This window comes from Cynocephalus volans, chromosome 12 (genome assembly GCF_027409185.1).
Source record: "Cynocephalus volans isolate mCynVol1 chromosome 12, mCynVol1.pri, whole genome shotgun sequence".
Lineage (NCBI taxonomy): Eukaryota > Metazoa > Chordata > Mammalia > Dermoptera > Cynocephalidae > Cynocephalus > Cynocephalus volans.
The window spans coordinates 74,677,705-74,700,708 of NC_084471.1; the positions used below are offsets into that span (position 1 = coordinate 74,677,705).

General features: G+C 37.4%; 1 protein-coding gene across 4 annotated transcripts in view; it reads right to left on the reverse strand.

Annotated features, from left to right (window-relative positions):
* Positions 1–1,168: 1,168 nt before the first annotated feature.
* TMEM117 (transmembrane protein 117) overlaps positions 1,169–23,004 on the reverse strand; it is a 469,003-nt gene continuing 447,167 nt past the window's right edge. For all 4 annotated transcript variants that reach the window (XM_063075380.1, XM_063075381.1, XM_063075379.1 and 1 more), the window contains 2 exons: positions 13,280–13,409; positions 1,169–2,895 (listed from right to left, as the gene is read on the reverse strand). In XM_063075380.1, coding sequence (XP_062931450.1) covers positions 2,249–2,895; positions 13,280–13,409 — 777 coding nt within the window. In that variant the 3' untranslated portion in view covers positions 1,169–2,248. The remainder of the gene's footprint in view (positions 2,896–13,279; positions 13,410–23,004) is intronic.

The following is a 23,004-nucleotide window of genomic DNA, read 5'->3' on the forward strand; positions in this document are numbered from 1 at the left end:
TCTATTGGCATATGACTAAGAATCCAAGACTAAACATGAATAAATTTGATTTTGACTTTGATTTTATTTTGGTTCTAATTTTTACTTAGTATAAATGCAATATCCAAAAGAGGTAGTAAAAGAAGAAAAGAGACCCATGTGTAAATGAAAAAGGTCAGTATTAATATACTATACAATTGAAGAGTGGAAGCCTTAGGTTCAAATCTTGTTTGACATTCAAAATGCCATCCCCAGAAATTATTCTATTTGGTGCTAAATTTATGGAAACTTTAAATAGATATTTTCATATCAGTTGATAGGTTCCTCTAGCCAATCCCTAGAAACACATAAGCATGGTGCTCTAGGTTTGTTATTTTTTTTCCTGTCTTCTGCTAATTGGAGTCCCTTATTAAAACATTTTCCCTTAATACCTAAGTAAAGATTCTCAAATAATATTTTCATAAGGAACGCATACTGATAACAAACATCTACTTTGTAAATCAACTTCCTTCCTTCTGCAAGACAATGACTTTCAGAATAAATAAAAATATGGTCCCAGGTGGTATTATTTGCTTGTCTCAGAGCTAAAAGTTGAATGTTCTAGACTGCAAATTTGATAATGGCCAATGTTGCCACATATCAGGGATAATATGGTAAGTTTCTTTGGACATTAAGGTCAATGGGTTACTATAGTGAGCTTAATCTCTGCATTTTTAGTTCCATAGATATTTATGATTCTAAGTAGCACCATGCATGGCTATTAATGGTAAAAGAAAGAGCAGGGGCATGATTCCAACTACTTAGTAAACAACTGTAGAAAGTTGTTTATTAAAGCTGACTCTCAAGTGACAGATGAATGCATAGCTCTATTATGTATGCTAAATTCAGCATGCTGCAAGCTTAAAAGCAGATAGATCAAAACAAGTGAGATTTAAAAAATCATAAAGACAAAATGCAGCTATGTCAGTATGGGACAGGGAAATAATTTTGCCTTAAAAGTGATCTATCCACACTCCCTCAAGAAACATGTAGCCACAATTTATCGAACAAAATTAAAAGCAAGTTGGTAGTGTTCCATTTCTTAGCTTTCCTGGCATCAAGCTTTAAAAAAAACTCCCATTTAAATGGACTCTTACTAAGCTAAGATACAATCGAATCCCCTAAACAAAAAACTACATCACATAATTACTGATGTATAATTATTATTTATTAAGGTGCGATGTTTAGTTCTTAAAAACCAAAAACAAGATCAAAAATGCACACACAAGACACTAAACAGATTCTTCCATGCACAGCTTTTACTACCTCACAAGATTCTGCCGCATGATTTTTAGAGGAGTTCCCTGGCTCGGGGTTGGCATGTGTTTTTCAATTTGCACTGTCCAGAGCCATATTTACAGAAAGATGTACAAATATTGTAGATGGTGGGCTGTGCAACCCCGACATGATGAAAACTTCAGTTCCTTGGTTATCTAGGGCTTTGTGTAAATGGCAATAAATTTGAGTTCACCCAACTGTGCCTCTTAACCTTTGTTCCCAAAGGTGAAGAGCAGGATTTTTAATCAAGTAGCAATTTATCTTTAATTAGGAAAACATGATTAGGTATTATCACCTAATTGCAATTACTGGTTGGAGAAAGTCACATTTCACAAGTAGTGACCCATGTTGGATTATAGTTCTCCTATTACTCATTTTGCATCTGTATTTATATTTGGCAGATAGCCAATAAAAATTAAAAGGTAATCAGCATGTTTCTGTGCAGTCCAGCTGTCAACGTCACCAACTCTGCTGCTCAATAAGAAACCGAGGGTTACTTCCTGAGCCACTTCTTAGTTAGATCCGTTTGCTGCTCAGACATCAAGTGTAGATCAAAATAATTGTATACAAAAATACCCTACGTGAAATAGAGAGCTGTTCCACACTTCATGTCTGGTACAGTTAAAAACAGTTTAATGTCTCAAGGCACCACTATGGTGGAACATCAGATACATGGGTGATCAGCTCATCTTCTACTATGCTGTAAAGTCAGTGGATAGCTTGTGCAATTGTGAAAGCAATCTCTAGAGGACTGTTAAATATACAGTAGGCACGTGTATTATCATACAAATAGAAAACAATGAGTCCTAGAAAAAGCATGTTGAGCACCGTTGTGGCATTGTTTGTATTTCTTTACCTAACACTACGTAAACCCGACATTCACAAAAGGAAAGACTAACTTTTTAAAGTTACACTCAAGGTTGTTTTTTGTGCTATCTCCAAGCAGGTGAATTCAGTTCGTACGCGTACTTTTAGATGTCGCTGGGTCTAGATCTGCTTCTGTTGCGCTGGTAGATTCATTCAAGTGCGAGTTCAAGTTTTCTGACGTCAGGTGAGAAGACTTGTAGACGATCTCATTGAAGTCGGACCTGATGCAAACCAAAGCAGGGTCATTCAGTGGGTCTTCCACTGAGACCTGGGTGTTTTCTCGAGTGATTCCCATGTCTTTGCTATGTTCCGATGGGGATTTTCTTCTCATACGAGTGTAAGTTTTGTCTTGATTCTCCATGCCTTGCTCATTTTTCAAAAACCGTCCAAAGAACCAAATGAAGAATCCAAACCAGACAAAAGCTATCAAACTTGGAACAAAGGCCAGACACTTGACATCAAGGCTAGCCCCTATGAACCTGCTGTGCAAGAACAGGTCTCCCTCAACATATGTTTTATTAGTCTGAGGGTTAGTATGGTTAGACCTCCATTCCCAGGATAGCTTGGTTCTGTTCAAATCCTTTAAACTTTCCGAGTCTTTCACCGTGTATATCTTCTGCCCCGGGCCGATATACTGCCCATATTCATGAGGTTTATAAAATATTTGGTTCTTCCACATATTAAGATCCAAAATCAAGACGAGAAAGATAATTCCATAGTTAAACCATTTACCTGCATTAGAAAAAGAAATACTGCATTAGTCAAAGGTCCATTAAATTAAAATAGAGTTTTCTCCAATAAAATGAAGATAATGGTATAACAGTATAAATTGTTAATGTTTTAAACTTGTTAACAATTAATTTTTCAAGACTGCTATGCTGCTGTTAAGTGAATTGACAAAGGGAATTTACTAAATGGATTCTAGGCACATGAAAACGTAACTGTAGGTCCCCGAGCCAGTAATTCATGGTATTTATATTAACAAGATTAAATCTGCATGCTTTATAGGCACTACAGCTATACTCAAGTTTGGTTCCATATAGATTATTCTCTAGAATATTTTAATTAATGTTGAAAAACAATGTTCTAAAGAGGTTCTTAGAAAAGTCCAATGTATGATTGAATGTCTCTTACAGTTTTGTAATAGTGTCTGGGCAAGAAATAAATTATTTTGAAACACAAGCACAGCAGTATATCAATTGAATTCACTTTGCCATTTGTAGGTGACCTGTTGATTAAGCCATTAGTTGATGTGATTCAGATCAATAATCCTTTAGCATTCATTTCAAAACTTTAAAAATAATTGCATCAAACTCTTATTGAACAGAATGCATTTATGAGACCTATATATGTAACCAAAACTAATGAACTGCTTGAAAATACACGATTTGAAGAGATTTTAACTACTATAATTTCTTTGCAGTATTTAAAATCTTATATAAATAAGATATTATTTGGTGATATATTATTGAGTGATATCTTTACAACTGCAAATGGAAAGAATGTGAAAAAAAACTTTCAAGGGATACTAGATTCTATTATAAATCTTATCATAATTTATTGCAACTTTTACGGTATCAAGTACATCATAGTAATATACCCAACTCACAGGTTTGTTGCAGCAGATTAGGTGAGATATGTAGCAGGTTCTAGAAGATTTAGTTATATTTTTATGTATTACACCAAAATGATTTTCTTTTGTTTGAGGATAACCACAAAGTATTATAACATCAGGCCCCGTTAAGTTCAAACTACTACTTAGATCTCCAAATCTAAAACAGGTTCACACTAAGAATCAAGCATAAAGCAAAATAGAAAAGCTGAAGCCAGAGAAGATTAATCAAACACAAAGATGAGCGTCATTACTAAACATTTATTGGGCTCAGAGACGACCCTGTCTAGGATACACTGGTAGATGCTGAAGACATATGATTTTGTGTTCCAGAGAGAAATTCATCCTCTCAGTGGGGAAACAGGACAGAGACATCAACAGAAATAAGAAGCCACATTTACAAGGTGCCAAATGAATGAAACAAACCATAAATGCTGTAGATGTTAAGAAAATGGAATAAAAACTGAGATAATTTTTGCAGACAGGGTTTTGGAGGAAGTAGCAATTCATGTGGTTCTTGAAGGAAAATCAGGACAAAGAACAGTTTGGAAATTTTGTATTTCTTTTAGTTTATGCTTTTTTTTTTTTTTACTGTTGTGGATAGAACAGTATACAGAAGAAGAGATGATGTGGAAGACAAGACTGAGGGGAGAGAGAAGGAAAATAATCAAGAATATTATAGGAAAAGAAAGGCAGGAGAGGAATGAGAGACAGGTGAAATAAAGAAGCTTAGAGATTCTCACCTGGCATGAAGGAGGCACTCATTTGTAGCTTCCCGTGTCAGAAAGCAAGTTGGAAGAGGCGCTTGGGGTTCTTGTCTGTCCTAGGAGACACTTGGTCTCTTGGTGTGAACTACGTGTGTTACAAAGCCAGACCACGTGGGGGGGATTAGGCCCTTGAGCTTGTATGACCGACCAACACCTTCCTGACTCACAAAGGTCCCTTATCTTTAAAAATAAGTTTATGAATAGGGCATTCCCCCATTAAGGGTTCCCTGTTTCTAGGGTAACAAGATACCAGAAACTGGAGATCGCAGCCTCACAGAAGCAGAGAGGGGAAAGAGCAACACTCCCGGAGCTCAGCGCAGGGTGCTTTTCTGGTGGGGAGAAGATGCTCAGTGAGTGTTAACAAAGAAAATACCCAAAAAAGTCACGGAATAAAAGTAGCAGGGAATGGACACTGACCAACTAAGAAAACGCTGAGGCGAGGAGAAGCTTTTCCCCATACTTTCAAAATATCTTTCTACCAGTGGGGCAGTGCTGGGCCAGTCTGACCACTAAGAACTTTGACACGGAAGACTCACTTTGTGATTGACCCCGTGACCTAAAGTGTCAGTATTTAGATGGGGTAGAGGAGGAGCAAACCACAAATGTGTTGCCTGACATCAGCTAGTGGATATTGTCACCCTGCTTTAACACCTCTTTACCAGCGTGGGACAGGGAGGACTATGGTGACAAAAGCTGCAAGCTGGATCAATCAGCTGATGAGGATCTATCTCATCCTAACACTGAACTTAAATAACGTGACCTTGGAGAACCTGTTTAACCCCTCTAGACCACAGTTTTTTCATTTTGAGGAAACTGAACGAGATGCCTTCCAGTTCCTGATTCTACCCTCCTCCCCCAAATCCTTCCACTTATTAGTTGTGGGTAGAATCCAATTTTTTATTCTGTGAAATGGAGAATACCAGTGTAACTACCTCAAAGAATTATTTGTGAGGATAAAATGAGAGATTATATTTGAAAGTTCTCTGAAACATATTAAGTTTGCCAAAAATGTAAGGTGGTATTATTTCTCCAATTTCTTTCTTCTACTTCTTCAATCCAGATAATACAGGATCTTGGGGCTGGCCAGTTAGCTCAGCTGGTTAGAGCACAGAGCTATAACACCAAGGTCAAGGGTTTGGATCCTCATGCCAGCCAGCCACCAAAAAAAAAAAAAAAAAGAAAGAAAGAAACAGATAATATGGTATCTTGGTGACAAAACAGATAGAAGGGCAACTAAGGATTGGAACAAAGATATATCCTAAAGGTGATCAGTGTTTTCAGCATGAATTACTGAGCACTGACATCCACTGTGAAGATAACATGGGACCAGTTATCCATATTTAATACCTTAGCAATTGCAGTTTGTCTACAGTTTGCAGTAATATTGGCCCTGAGAAAAGATCTTTTATACTCATCCATGAATTCTGAAGCTAAAGAACAGGGGAAGTGTCCCCACCTCTCCTCCAAAGTAGAGAGGCCAGGTGGGTGGTGAAGTGGAGAGGCAGGCTCCCTACTGATATCATATTTCCTGTTCATATATTTTCCTCTTTTTCCTGTGAACATAGCAGTGTCCTTTCCCCACTGTCATAGCCACTCAGCCAAAACTTCAGGCTGCTAAAATGTCCCTTAGTGCTGTTTTTGTTTGTTCTGGCCGCCTGCCGTGACCTGGCTCATTTATCTATTTGTACAGGATAGTCATCTTCCCCTAACGTCCATCGTCCTGTTTCCCACACAGTGTGTTGTTGCCTTGAAAATACTTTCTCCTCTTTAAAACATTTCTTTTGCCTTATGAGATGTGGCAAACCAGAAGGCAGAGTCAGTAGGGTCAATTCAACCTCTGTGTTTTTGTCTATAAAGTGTGGGAGTTGAGCTATATAATCCTTAAGATTTCTTCCCAGCCCTAAAAGTCTCTGATGAATCTGTGAGATAGACATTGCCTAAACCTTAATGTTTTATGATGGGCCAGTAAATCTCACCATTAGAACAAAAAGGATGGAATACACAATTTCCAAATGGAGAAAGGTTTCTTAAAGAAATTGTATATTGTGAGAAGCGCTGTTGAACATAAAAAAATAAATTTGAAATAACCCACATGGAAAGGATATAAGATACACAAAAAAGAAAGTGCTTCTACAGCCATTTTCCCAAGTGTTGTTGTGAATATACGATCAGCAGTAACAAGAGGTTTGGTGCTTCAGCATTAGTCATGAGAGCTTTTGCATTTGCCCCCGTTGTTTCAACTACACAGCATAATGTAAATCAGCAAGGAGGTAGGTTAAGAATCCATCCATCATTTCTATTAATCTCCTTGGTGAAATATCTTACTGTCTCCTTTAATGAGAAATCACTGCATGATGTTGGTGGGATTACCTCTTTCTTGTATTTTGTGCTTTTAATGAATCTTACAGATTGTCAAAAATGATACTATAATGGAAATTTTATTTTTGTGGGAATTTATAGAATCCTGGGATAGTTAATTTTCAAAGGATTCTTCATTAAATATCACCCTCACTTCACATAGCAAATGACAACAATTTGGGGGAAAGTGTTATTTTTTTCAACTAAGGAAAGAGACTATGAAGTGCTGATATTTTTTCCATATAATGAACTTTGCATGATTCATATATGCAATTATACTATTTTTTAATACTATCTTTAATTTTCCTCAGCAGTGTGGCCAGTTAGCATTGTGTTTGAGCTGTGCCGTGGGCATTTTTACAAGGGTACTTGAAAAAGTTCATGGAATGATTCGTATCATCTTTTAATTCTATTTTTCCTAAAAAGTACCCCCTTTTACCAAGTGATGCCATTACTTGGCCAGACTTTAACATCCAGTGCAGGTGCATGAAATAGTCATGCTCCACAAAGCCATTTAGCATTCATCACGGGGCAGCAAGAAACATGGCCTTGAAGAAGATAAATTTTGGATAAATAAAAGAAATATGCAATGCCAGTCTTGCTATATTTAATGTTCTCTCATTCCAGACATGAGCAGTGAGACAAGGGATCATTGAGTTAGTATCTCTTCAAGTCTCTTCCTAGGTAATTTAGGGATCCCTAGGAACCACATGAAGTGCTCAGGTCATGGGAAGACCACTTAGTAAATTGAAGATACTTATTTACTAATTTATGAATTAGTAATAATTATTTGAGTGAGGAGAGTAACTTCTTAAGACTTAAAAGCCAATTAATATACCTTCTCAAAGTGCCTCTGTTGTCATTGTTACTTCCTGAGTGGAGACTGTTCCTTTAAGAAGTAATCCAGTGTGACAAGTATAGATAGAAACTTTGTGATCATAAAAACAGAAAGAAGAGTCCATGCAGTTGTACTGAACTGGATGATGATTAGACTGACTTCCTTGAGATTGGGGACTGTGTCACATTCATTTCTATGTTCCCTAGATCCCAGCTCAGTGTTCAACACATATTAACTCAGAATATGTCATTAACCAACATGTAACATTTGAGACAATGTGCCCGGAACAATACAAAGAGTGAAGGTGTAGTGTCTCAAATGAAACGCATGTGTCACAATCATCTGAATTCTAGGATACTGCTAAAAATGGATACGATCTGAAAAATTGGGAAATGCAAAATATTCACATCTTAGAGATTATGATCATTTCAAGTCCTTCCTCTTGTTGTGAAGACAATTCCTGAAGGGCATGTGAGTCTTATTACAAAATTGCTCTTTGTATGCTTAAATGAAGATAAGACAGCTCAGTTTGCACAGAGCAGACTAGCTCAGGGCCAGCAAGAACTGACAGGCTATGGGCACAGCAACTCTGGCCCTGAAAAAGATGAATTTTTGACAAATCAAAGGAATTGCTGCTTTATATAGAAGTAAACATAGTTAACTCTTAGAGCTGCATGAACGCATTGAAAATGGAAATTGCTTCAGGAGAGGTTTAGAAAAATTCATAACTTAGAAAATAGCAAAAGGTCTTTGTGTACTTTGGATAAATCCATGATCTTTGGGGACTGTGTTTGTATACAGGATGCATCATATTTCCCTATAACAAGTCCCTTGCTAATTTTGTCAGGCTGAATTTTCTGCAGGATAGACCACTGGCCTACCCCTCCGCAGAACTTCTCGTCATCTGACTGACACAGGAGAGCTCTTAAATAAAAAACAATCTCTGGGAACTCTTTTGCCAGAAATCATGCACCCATGGAAATAAAACAAAGGACTTTTATTCATTATTTCTCAGTTTCTCACCATTGTAAAGCACCTGTGCCCTCACACTGCTCAGGAAACTGAAATAGAACACAGACACTACAGAGGCTTGTTTACTTCTACGTTTTCCATTTTTGCAGAAAGGGTTCCCACGGGCTTCGTCGTGCCAACAGTGTGAATTCTCTCCTCGCGGCTGCACAACCTTCCTTCTGGCCTTTCCCCCAACTCCCTCCTAATTTACTCAGATGATGGCCACCAAAGGGACACTTCCTTTGTCTGGCTGGGATGACAGATGGCAGAGCCTCCACTGGGATTGGCATTAATAGGACTCAGAGGAGCTTCTGGGACTGAATTGAGAGGCCATTCCTCTCTCGCCTCCAGAGACTTAGTCCACCACATTTTGAATCCATCTTTGTACTCATCTTATGGGTAAAAGGGAAGAGGGCAGAGGAAATAATTATACAGCTGCTGTAGCACTTTTAGGAGAGAATCAATGGACTTGGGCTAAAAATACCAATGTGACTTAATCACTAACCATCTATCCTCTTTGTTACCAAAGTAAAATTTCCAAGAAGGAATATATTTTAACACACCCTTGGATAGAGATGATTTATTTTTATAAGCTGTAACCCAGCTTATAAAATGAAAGCTCATACATACTGCAGCAAACCATCTGTCAAGGGGGATCCAGATGAGCTAAACAGATGCACAATTCAAGTTATTTCTGACGTGCATAAATAAAACTAAAACTAGCCTGGAATCAGGATTAAAAAATATTCAGATCCTAAATGTGTTTAAAATGTCAATGGGAATTCATCAGTGTTGGATCACCCTCTACATACAGAGTTTTTCATTGGGAGAGAGAATTTTCCATTCTTTTCTTTCTCCTTCTTGAGGACTCAGGACACTGAGATAATAGCAGAGAACTCAGAACAGTGGGCAAATGACAAGAGAGCTCTCTCTCAGACTACCCAATGTTTTCTTAATAGGAGACACACTCCAAACAGATGAAAAGTTTTAAGTAGAAAGTAGTGAAAGCTTATCAAATGCTTACTACATGGCAGGCAGTGTTTTAAGTGCCTTGCACACATTAATTAGTTGAATTCTCACAACAACCCTATGGAATAAGTATCATAACTGTCCCCATTAAATAGATGGGAAACTGAGCCTCTGAGAGGTTAAACTTGATGAGGGCCACACCACCAGTAAGGAGCAGAGCTAGAGCCCATGCACCAAACCTTCACGTTCCATTACTTCAGCATGCACTGAATGTCTTTTCTAGATCACAGAGAAATGTAGTGTGGGGCCAGAGTGGAGCTATTGCTGACTCCAAGAGGTCCTCAGCTGTTCCTATCTAGCCTGTTCTCGTGCAAAACAAACACAGGCAGACAAAGATCAGAGGGAACGGCCTGAGTGTCTGCAGGGTCCCTTCTCATTCCTAGCTCCAGCTTCCTCTATGGTCACTCAGCCCAGTGCCTTTCCCCAGTCATACTCTACTTTGGGAACTCCTCTGCTGGTGCCTCTACCATGTACCTGTTTCCCTGGCCACCCATTTCTATTGGATTTGCATTCTGCCCCTTGGCTTTTGATTTTAACAGTTGCATATGAAAATAAATTAAAGCTGAGATGAGAGGAATTCTGCCAATAGAAAATGTTTCTCAGCAGCAGTGTTTCTCAAAGAGTGGCCCCCTGGCTGCTGGCACTTGCAGTGCTTAAGAGAATGGCGGATACCAGGCTCTGCCCTGTACCTCAGGCATCAGATTCTGGGTGTGCAACTGATGGGTTTGTCTTCTTAAGAAGGTCTACAGGTGACTCTAATACACACTAACAGTTGAGATCCACTGATGGAAATAGAGGGTTTCATGCTTACTAACCCCAGTGGTGATACAGTATTTGCTCATCAAGGAAAGCACTGAAGTCTGCAAAAAAGGAAGCAGAGCTTGGAGGAGCTGATCAATAAGTTAGCATTTTCAGTTCACATGGGAGTTTGTAGGCTATTTACTGAGAATATTAAAATAAAGCATGAAGCCTAGTATTTTGGAAATTTTACTTCGGTTTCTCCCAAAACAATTGTCTTACAATATCACATAAAGTAAAAGGCCCTTTACGGGAACCCAGATGCTATTCCAATGCGGGCTCCGTAACCTCTTCTGCCCAGTAACAGAGCAGAGAGAGGAACTGAAACAACAAAAACTAGAGGGGGAAGTTCTGATTTCTCTAGCCTCCAAATCTGTAGTCATTTCCCCAGAAAGCTTTATCACAAATCTGCGAATGCACGTGAACAAATTGGATTTAGTTTGTTTATGGTGGAGCCCTTCACCCCAAAGTCCTCACCTATTCTCTTTTATCATGATTTTAAACTCCACAGTCCTCAAAGGCCTTTCCACAAGGTCCAGGCACCCAATTGTTTACATCCTGACCTCATCAGTGGCTTCTCAGAAAGGAGCAGTTCCTGATTATCACCATCATATAAAGAAGCTTTTCCAGCATTCCAGGCCCTGGCCCTTGCCCAGCCTACTGGGTAAGAACCATTAGGGATGGGCCCCAACAATCTGTACATTTGTAAAGTTCCCTCAATAGTTTGGCAATAAGCATAATTTGGCAAACACTGCATCAAAATCTTAATTGCAATATATTCCCTCCTTCTGGCAAACATTTTAAAGTGCAGTCTCCATTACAAAAACTTAACTAGTCTTTCTTCCCTTTAAGTTTTTGGAAAATAAAACTTTGCAGGACAAAGGTTTTAGTTCAAATGGAAGTCGTGCATCTGCTGCTCTCTAAATGCTTTACCTCAAACTAATAACACTGAAACTTCAGGGACTCCTGCATGCATGGCCCCCTTCCAAGGCACTGAATATAACTTTTAGATCTAATTCTGTATTCATCTTCTTAAATAGAGGATTCAAAATTGTGTAAACTTTGGGCACTACAAACCCTGAAAATATGCCCCATCTGTAAACAACAGTGTATATCAATGACAAAGCCGTGCAAAATAGCTCTAAATTAAATATTTTTAAGAGGTTGATTTTTTTCTTACCAACAGGTCCTCCAATTATTTTCTTTTTAAAAAAATTTTAACATGATGTTCTTCACTTAAGCAGTATATTTTTGACAGGCATCCTAATACTCAGACACAATATTAGTGCAGTGATGGCCTGGGACGAGAGCTGGTAGCAAGAACAGATGGTCCGGGCAAAAGCCACCCAGAGGGATACGATGATGCCATGTGTTTGATAGCTGTTTCAGAAGTCTGAGAGGGTGGCATGCTGCAGAGATTAAGTGGGGACTCTGAAACCACACTATGTGACCTGAACTCAAATTGATTGATTTACCCAGAGAATTTAATAGATGGGCCTCATTCATTTTGAACAGAAGAAGAAACCTGCTGCATCTTCCCTATTCATGAGCTCATCTTCCAATTTAGGAAGGTCGCCTCATGTTCAAAACAGAAAACTGCCTCCTAGCTGGGAAGCAAGCATTTTTTGCAGTACTCAGATGTTAACATTTTCTGTGCTCAGGCTATTTTTATTTGGCAACACAGACGGGTAGCATAAGCACAAATTTCTTCAGCAGTTTTTATTAGAGCAGGTGTGGGATCCTAGACCATTGTCCTTAACACACACACACACATTCACTACCTGCATTTGAAGAGCTTGGGAACTAATGCTGTCCTTTATCTGTGATCATTCAGCTGTCTGTTTCTTGTTATAAAGAAGAAAAACAGGTATAAAACGTAACTCCAGGAAGCCTTTCTTAGAGGAGAATGACTGAGATGTCATGAAAGAATATGATAATAAGTCATATTTCAGCCATTTCAAAAGCAGGAAATATCTGAAAATGAAATAATCTGGGGATCCACAAGAGAATCACTTGAGATAAACCTGAGCTCTGCCACAGAAGTAAGGATTTAGGAAATCAAATGAGAAGTGGCCTAACTCCCTAACGGACACCATCGTTTTGATCCCAGCAACAAATGAAGAATAAGAACACAAAAAACATTAATGTTGAAAATATGTACTAAGCTGTATCTTGTGAAAAAGAAAGCCATACAGTGAAGAGATCCAGGTAGCGTGGTCTCTGGAGTATGACAAAACAACTCTCCATAGCAGAGCTTTGTCCTCCCCCTTTGATAATTCCATGCAGCACTAGAACCCGAGACCTGACACCAGAGATGGCCACCCGGCTGGGGACTACATTTCCGCACTCTCCTTGGCCATAAGTAGGGCTCTCTACTAGTTATCACCAATGGAATGTAAGTGGAGGTGACATGTTTCTTTTCCAGGCCAAGGAGGTTAAGAAACAGGTAAAGCCTTCGTAATCATTTTCCTCGCTCTCTTTATTCCCGTCTGCCTGCTGGATGTTAACGCTGAAATTGTCAAAGCCACCAGTAGCCTAGGCCAGAATGACAATGTGCAGCTCCAGCCAACCTGGAACCACCTGGTTACTGTTAAGTGAGTGAGAAATAAAATTACATTTGCGTCTCTCAAATGTTATGATTTGCTAGCATTACCCTAACTAATACAGGGAAACAATCAAATTGTGTTTAAAGTTATAATATACCTGTTATGTGAATATGATACTCCTCCTTGAAGATCTTCTGGAAGAAAGGAATCTTGAACTGCATGTGAGGAGTGTGCAACCCAGGGAGATTTACATCGACATCTCCCATGAAATGTGGGAATTCCCAGTCCTGTCAGAGAAAATGAACATAAAAACATATTTGTGACTTGTTTTGTTCCTAAGCAGCAAAACACCAAAAATTGACTTTTTATAAGCACTTACTTTAAAATCATTTAAATGCAGCCAGCTGTCAGATGTATCGGTTTCATTCTGTGATGGTTATTTTGTGTACATTAAGTAGCAGTATGCATTCAAAATCAAAATTAAGTCATAACTTATATCCTCAGATTTTCTCTTTAATGTGGTAATAAGAAATATATAGAATTGATTTGCGTCTACACATGTTTATCTCTTTCATTCTGGAGAACTGACCTTAAATTTTCATGGGAAGGAAGTGATCTATATTTAATAAATATGGAGTAAATTTGTTACATTTTGTTTCAGTGCTTTTAAAAAATAAGAGCAGGTTTTGTGTAAGAAGAAAAAGGAAAGAGGATTTAATTCATTTCACCAAGTTCTTCAGTTCACATCAAGGGGATTTTATTAATCATCTCTGCTAACAACTGCAAGGGATTTAAAGATGCCAGAGTCCAGTCCTGCTCTCTTGCAATTCAGCATCAATTTGAGCCAAACAGTGGAAGACCTGACACGGTAGCATGAGAGATCAACAGTGAATTAATTCCCAAATTGTCATTAGTTATTTCCTTGTTGTTAAGGTAAAATTAGTGGGAAGACCCTCCCTCTCAGAAGGAAGGGAAACAGATGCACGTGAGGTTAGTTTTAGGTGTCTCACCTGCTCTTGGTTTTTCCATAGTGGCACCAAAGTTATAACTAGCACGTGAAGAAAGAATACATCGAGTATGAAGAAACATTTGAGATAGGTTCTTAGGTATTAATACACACATTTCCACTTTTAATAACCAAATAATCACTAAATGATCAGTCCTATATTCAGTTAATATTTTTTTAAAAACTTGAATATGAAAAAGTCATAAACAATATCAATTTGAGATTTTAATCCATTATCTCAATATAAAAAAGTTCAATTTCTCCAAGACCTCTATATATTCAGTTGATAGAGGTGTGCTAGTAATATAGTTCCTGAACATTCTAGGGGTTTCCATGTCCATCTCACTTCCCATTCCCCTCCCTGCAGAGAATTCTGGTTAAGAGAGAGGGGCCTCAGAGGAGGAAGGGAGAATATGTGAATGGCCATAACCAGGAAAGCTTTCAATGTCTGTCAGTTTCCTGATCTATGGATCACTTCAAGCTGCTAGTAAGAAATATACAAGAAAAACGAAACAATGCAATATCATCCCTTTCTATCAGTGCATGTGTGGATCTTTGATCTCACCTCCTCTTGCCTTTCAGACATCAGCAGCAAATAGACATGCAATTTGGGAAGCTCAGAAAACCCAAAACAGTAGAGCTGAATGAATTGGGGACATTTTGATCTAACAAAGTAGCAAATGTATTGGTAATAATACCTGTGAACTACTGCTGAGGTTAAAGTGGATTTGATTGTTTTTTTCCACTAATGCCATCTTTATTGTTCCTATATTACTTAGAAGATTTTCACAAAGAATTGACATTGAATTTAGTCTTTTGCTAAAATATAACTGATGAGAAATTATGCTTCGCAAATAAAAGGACTGATATGTGAGTATCTTGCACTTGTTCTACGTAAATGACACAAAGCATTAGCAATAGAGCAATTCTCTTTTTATTTCTTGATTTAAGGAAGAGGATAGTTCTTCGTAGTAATTGATCAAGTGTATATAGAGATGGCTTCTTTTTAGAAAGAAGTTTTTTGGATGCTCCTGTTTAGCTTTTCCTTCCATGAAAGTAAAGTTTTCTACTGGGTATGAAATTGGTTTTAATTTGAAAGCAACTTCTACAGATTTCTTGTGTGCTGTGATCAAAAATCTCATTCATGAAAAAATAGTTCCTCAGTTATTTCCCACCTGTACTTGGAGACAGAAAGAAAGATGAATTAAGAAATGGGGACAGGAGAAAGGAAAAGCCTTGGTCTTCATCTGGAATATGACTTTTCTCTTTTTATGGGATCAAGGGGTCAAGGAAGGGAGTTGGGGTGGGGGGGTGAAGTTTGATAGAAGTATCCAGTGCCATGTAAGACATTTTTAAAAGAAAATTTTAAAAAAGAGGTAATATTTTATTCATAAAGTCTTTCACATTGACCGCTTCATTTTATTTTTTATAATCACCATGCTTTGTTTTTTCAAAATTCCTTTAATCTCCTTACTCCCTGCCTCCATTCCCTCTCTCTACTAGTCCAATTTTTGCACTTCAATTCTTAACCTACTACTTTACTACTTTACTTAGATCTTCAGGCTCATTATTCTTGATCAGTGAAAACTCTGACCTAACTTATCTTGGGAGTAGAACAGTAATAACTGCCTGCATTGTGCAGGACATACTGAGCTCATCTTAATGGATAATGGATACTCAAGGCCGGTAAAACCCCAGGTATTTGTTTAAAAGAAGTAAAAAGAGGAGGGAGGATGCTCTTCTGAATCTTCCCAGGTTTCAGTTTCTTCGTCTATAAACTGGTGTTCAATTATCAACCTCACAGCCTTCTTAGGAGGAGGAGGTAATGCCTGGACAGAGGGAAGAAACAGCGGTGGCCAACAAGCATGGCTGCTTTCCTAGCATGATCCAAAGTCAGGTTTATCCTGAGAGTGAAGCAGAGGAAGCTGACAGAATGGTTTTCAGGAGACTGGCTGCTTCAAAGTCAGGTGGAAAAGAAAGAAGTCCGTTTTCTCCTTTCTGCCCTCATCCATTGCACAGCACTGACCTCCTGAGCTTCTGCCTGGGACTTGGGTCAGAGCAGGGTGCTAGGAAATCAGCCATTCTTGTTGGCCACCTCTGTTTCTTCCCTGCCACCCAGATTTGGCAGTCCCTGTGGGATCCAGGCCAGATACCAGGGTTAAACAAGTGGACCATGAACCCCCCTGCTGCAATAACTATACCCCAAAGGAAAGATACCAGAAATATGAAAAATCAAGAAAGTATGACACCACCAAAGGAAAATAATAATTCTCAAGCTCTAGATCCTATAGAACAGGAAGTCCTTGAAATGACTGAAATTTTGAGCAACAATTCTAAGGAAACTAAATGAGATACAAGAAAACTAAGTTAGACAACACAATGAAATGAGGAAAAAAGTATACAGGACCTGAAAGAAGAAATGTACAAAGAAATCAATGCCCTAAAAAAGAATGTAGCAGAGCTTGCAGAGCTGAAGGATTCATTCAAAGAAATACAAAACACAGAGAGTCTAACCAGCAGGCTAGAACAAGCAGAAGAGAGAATTTCTGACCTTGAAGACAAGCTGTTTGAAATAACACAGGCAGACCCCCCCCCTAAAAAAAAAAATTTAAAAAGTTGAAGAAAATCTAAGAGAGAAAACAACCTTAAGTGCTCAAATATCTGAATCTTGGGTATTTCAGAAGGGGAGGAAAAAGGAAATGACATTGAAAACATATTCAACCCAAAAAAGTCCTGCCTAAGATATGTTATAGTCAAATTAGCAAAACTCAAAGACAAAGAGAGGATCTTAAAAGCTTCAAGAGAGAAGCATCATGTTACCTATACGGGAGCGCAAATCAGAGTAACATCAGACTTTTCACTGGAAACGCTCAAAGCTAGAAAAGAATGGGATGATATATTCAAAATACTAAATGACAAAAACTGCCAGCCAAGAATACTTTACCCAGCAAGGCTATCCTTCCAAAATGAAGGACAAATTGTATATTTCTTAGACAAACACAAATTTCAGGAGTTCACTACCACACAACCAGCCTTACAAGAAATTCTCAAGGGAGTACTGGGTTTGGTACCTGAAAAACAACCATCACTGTCATGAATACTCAAGAAAGAACAAAACCCACCAGGAAAATAAAAATGCAAACAATAAAGAGAATAAAAAGTTTATCTGCCACCCCAAGAAACCAATAAACACAGAAGACAAACAGTAAATCAGAAAGAAAGGAACAAAAGATACTTAAGACATCCAAAAGAAAATCAATAAAATGCTAGGAGTAAATCAACATCTTTCAGTAATAATTCTTAATGTAAAAGGATTAAATTCTCCACTCAAAGGACACAGACTGGCTGACTGGATTAAAAAGATGGACCCAACAATATGCTGCCTTCAAGAGACTCACCTCACCTGTAAAGACACACATCGACTAAGAGTGAAAGGATGGAAAAAGATATACCATGCAAATAGAAATGAAAAAAGAGCTAGAGTAGCTATTCTTAGATAAAATAGACTTTAAACCAAAAACCATAAAGAGATAAAGAAGGCTACCATCTAATGATAAAAGGATCTATCCATCAAGAAGACATAACAGTTATAGATATACACACACCCAACATCAAAGTAGCCAGATTTATACAGCAAACAGTAACACCATAATAGCCAGGGACCTGAACACCCCACTCTCAACATTGGACAGATCATCTAGGCAAAAAATCAATAGAGAAACACTAGATCTAAACAACACTTTAGACCAACTGGACTTGGCAGATATCTATAGAACATTCCATCCAACAACCTCAGAATATTCATTCTTCTCATCAGCACATGGAACATTCTCCAGGATAGATCACATGTTAGGTCACAAATCAATTCTCAACAAATTCAAAAAAAATTGGAATTATCCCATGTATTTTTTCAGATCACAATGGATTAAAGTTAGAAATCAATAACAAATGAAACTCTGGAAACTAAACAGATGCAAATTAAACAACATTCTACTTAATAACATATGGGTCAAAGAAGAAATTAAACAGGAAATCAAAAATTTCTTGAAACTAATGAAAATAATGACACATCATACCAAAACTTGTGGGATACTACAAAAGCAGTTCCAAGGGGGAAATATATTGCATTAAATGCTTCCTTCAGAAGAATGGAAAGATGGCAAGTAAACAACCTAACACTTCACCTTAAAGAACTAGAAAAACAAGAACAATCCAAACCCAAAGTTAGTAACAGAAAGAAATAACTAAGATCAGAGCAGAACTAAATGAAATAGAAACAAAAAATGATACAAAAGATCAATGAAACAAAAAGTTGGTTTTTTGAAAAGATAAATAAAATTGTCAAACCATTAGTAAGGCTAACTAAAAAAAGGAGAGAGAAGACACAAACAACAAAAATTAGAAATGAAAAAGGTGATATTACAACTGATACCTCAGAAATACAAGGAATCATTCAAGACTACTATAAGCAACTCTACGCCAACAAATTTGAAAATCAGGAGAAAAAGGATAAATTTCTGGACACATACAAGTTACCAAAACTGAGCCAAGAAGATACAGAAAATCTGAACAGACCAATAACAATAAAAGAGATTGAAGCTGTTATCAGAAGGCTCCCAACAAAGACAGACCCAGGACTGGATGGGTTACCTGCAGAATTCTACCAAACCTTCAAAGAGGAATTTATACCAATTTATACCAATTCTTTACAAACTATTCCAAAAGATCAAAACAGAGGCCATTCTCCCAAATTCATTCTATGAGACAAACACCACTCTAATACCAAAACCAGACAAAGATACAACAAAAAAGGAAAACTACAGGCCAATATATCCTTGATAAATATAGATGCAAAAATCCTCAATAAAATGCTAGCTAACCAAATACAGCAACACCTACACAAAATTATACACCAGCTAAATTATACACCAAGACGTTCAAGTGGGATTCATCCCAGGGATGCAAGGTTGGTTCAACATACGCTAATCAATAAATGTGATACACCACATCAATAAAACCAAAGACAAAAACCGTAAGATCATCTCTATAGACACTCAGTATTCATTTACGATAAAGACTCTCTACAAGTTAGGTATTGATGGAAAGTATGTTAACACAATTAAAGCCATATATGATAAGCCCACTGCCAATATCATCCTGGCAGGATGATAAAAACAGGAACTAGAGAAGGATGCCCACTCTCACCTCTCCTATTCAACATAGTGTTGGAAGTACTAGCCAGAGCAATCAGAGAAGAGAAGGAAATGAAAGGCATCCAGGTTGGAAAACAGCATGGTACTAGCATAAAAACAGACACACGGATCAGTGGAATAGAATAGAGAATCCAGAAAATCACTCATATACCTACAGCCATCCAATCTTTGACAAAGGCATCAAGTCTACACACTGGGGAAGAAACAGCTTCTTCAGTAAATGGTGCTGAGAAAACTGGATATTCATATGTAGGAGAATGGAACTAAACCTGTACCTCTCTCCATATACCAAAAGCAACTCAAGATGGATTAAAGAATTAAATATACATCCTGAAACAATAAAACTCCTTAAAGAAAACATAGAGGAAACACACCAGGAAGTAGGAGTGGGTGCAGACTTCATGAATACAACCCCAAAAGCATAGGCAACCAAAGGAAAAATAAACAAATGGGATTATATCAAACTAAAAAGCTTTTGCACAGCAAAAGAAACAATTAACAGAGTGAAAAGACAACCAACAGAGTGGAAGAAAATATTTGTATAATATACATCTGACTAAGGATTAATATCCAGAATATACAAGGAACTCAAACACCTTTACAGCAAATAAATAAATAAATAAATAAAAACAATTAAAAAATGGGCAAAGGAGCTGAATAGGGATTTCTCAAAGGAAGATATATGAATGGCCAACAGACACATGAAAAAATGCTCAGCATCACTTAGCATTTGGGAAATGCAAATCAAAACCACTTCTAGATACCATCTCACTCCAGTTAGGATGGCTAATATCCAAAAGACTGAGAATAATAAATGCTGACGAGGTTGTGGAGAAAAAGGAACCCTTGTACACTGGTGGAACTGCAAAATGGTGCAGCCTTTATGGAAAATGGTATTGAGGTTCCTCAAACAATTACAGCTAGATCTACCATATAACCCAGCTATACCACTGCTGGGAATATACCCAGAGGAATGGAAATCAACATGCTGAAGGGATATCTGTACTCCCATATTTATTGCAGCATTACTTACAACAGCCAGGAATTGGAACCAGCCCAAATATCCATCATCAAATGAGTGGATAAGGAAACTGTGGTACATCTACACAATGGAATACTACTCTGCTATAAAAAAGAACAAAATACTACCATTCACAGCAACATGGATGGACTTAGAGAAAATCATATTAAGTGAAATAAGTCAGGCACAGAAAGAAATACCACATGATCTCTCTTATTTGTGGGAACTAAAAATAAATAAGTAAATAAACATACAAGCAAATAAATGGTGGGGGGAAAGAGGGAGGGGGGAAAGAGGAACTGGTAAAGGGACATAAAAATCAACTATACTGTATATTGACAAGTTAAAATAAAAAGAATGTTTTGTTAAGAAAATTGCCTGGTGGGTGTTGCAACAAAGCAATAGAGTAAATATGAACACTGCATATGTGATAAAAATAAAGGATTGCTGTTAGGTGAAAAAAAAAATTCAATTCATGGAAAGATTCATACTTTTTTTTTTTTTTTTTTTGCAGCTGGCTGGCACAAGGTTCAAACTCTTAACATTGGTATTACAACACCATGCTCTAGCCAACTGAGCTAACTGGCCAGCCTCTATTTTTTCCACTAACTTTTTTTAACTACCGTCATATTTAAGGTCACAATGAGATGTTTTGATATATGTATACATTCTGAAATGGTGACCACAATCAAGCTAATTAGCATATCCAGCTACAGATGAATAAATTTGCCTCTGACAAATTAAGTCACTTGTCCAAAGTGGCCTAGGTGCCATGCAGTAGAGACCCAGGTGTTATCTGGCTCCAAAGAGCGCATACTTTCTGTTAGGTCACACTGTCTCTAACATGAAAACTGATGTCACTTCCTGTGTTTAATTCAGAACTGGAATTATTTTTACCTGCTGTGTTCTGAGAATCACTGATGGCAATCATCACCAAACGCCAGCTCCCTGAGAAGATTTAAACTTTTTTTTTTCCTTAGAGGGCTGTAATTTGATTCATCTGACTCAAGCTCAAGGGGTCTACAGTAGTGCTGGCTGTCTACAATTAACAATAAATAATTTATTGTATGTTTTCAACTGGCTAGAAAAGAGGAGCTCAAATGATCTCCTAACAAAGAAATGATACATTTTTGGGATAAGATATGTCAATTACCCTGATTTGATAATCACACATTGTATACATGTATTGAAGTATATGACCCCTTACACCATAAATGTGCACAATTATTACATGTCAATTAAAAAATAATAATAATATTTTTAAAAACCAAGAAGACTAACTTTAACTCTTTTCCCACAAAGCAACTGCTGCCCTGGGGAGAAGTGGCTTCTAATCAGACTCTGGGGAGATTTGACTGATGGGTGATTGAAAGCAAACACAGAGATTCTTTTGGCTCCTAACTATGAACGTTTAGCTAGTTTCACACACAGATTGTGTATGGGTGTTATGAGAGTAATGGCTTTGTTCTTTCTGCATAAATGTAAAATATATATTTTGAACACAAGGTAAAAATCTGGTATTAAGAGGATGACAAGGTAAGATTTGTTCAGCTACTAAGACCAGGGGAGACAGGCTGATCCTGAGATTGAATATTACAAAATGTTCATTTATTTTGTTCTTCAAGAAATGTTATCAGTGTTTAATAATTCAAAGCTTTCTTACTATGCTATTAAATCTAACAATAACTGCAGAGGTCTATCACATTTGTGGTTCAGTGATGTGAGAACGTTTAGGCACATGGTATTCTGCTATTCCAGTTCTCATCAGTTTGTGGTATCTACTATGAACAGAATTCCAACTTTGCATCTTGCTTCATATATGAGAAACAGATAATTTTCATTCAGATGGGAATATTTTCCCATAAAAACCAATGAGCAGTGTCATAATAGATATCTAATCGTATTTCTCACATATTATGGTTTATTTCTGCCTATAGCAATAAAGATCTATTTTGATCTCTATTATTTATGGGCCACATTTGGTCAAGATTTTGGCACGATGTTAAGTATATAGGCAACATGGTTTCAGGATATTCTGGATTCATCATTTCCCAGCATTTCCTCATTGAAATCCATGCATCAGGGTCAAGGAAAAGAACTTTGTACTGTTCAATTCGGGGGAACTCAAGCTTGAAACCACCATTGTTTTGAATTCCCTGACTGGTGCTAAAATTTCCAAATCAAATGAAGAGAACTCATTCCTATTTAGAGAAGCATTAGAAGATAAAAATGTAATAACATTGTTCTACCCTGCAAAACTAAAGCTATAGTACCAAACAAAAGTTGTATTTTCTGGGGGCTGAATATTAGCCACCTGGTTATTGAGGAAGTTAAAAGATAGATTAGCTTAGATTTTACTGAAAAGTTGATAACCATTTAGAATAGAATTGACAATAGATTTTTAAATGTTACTATTTAATACCAACTTTTTTTCTATATAATAATTTGTATATCTTCCTTTATAGGCATTGGCATGTTAAGCTTCAAATGATTTCAGAAGTTAACTTTACAAGTACATTTCTTTGTTTGTTAACCTCTATTCCTACATATTTCAGAATTAAATTTAGATTAATGGATATCAAAACATCATTATACCAAAAATTTCCCCAGCATGTGAAGTGTCCTTTTCTAAGCTTAGCAGT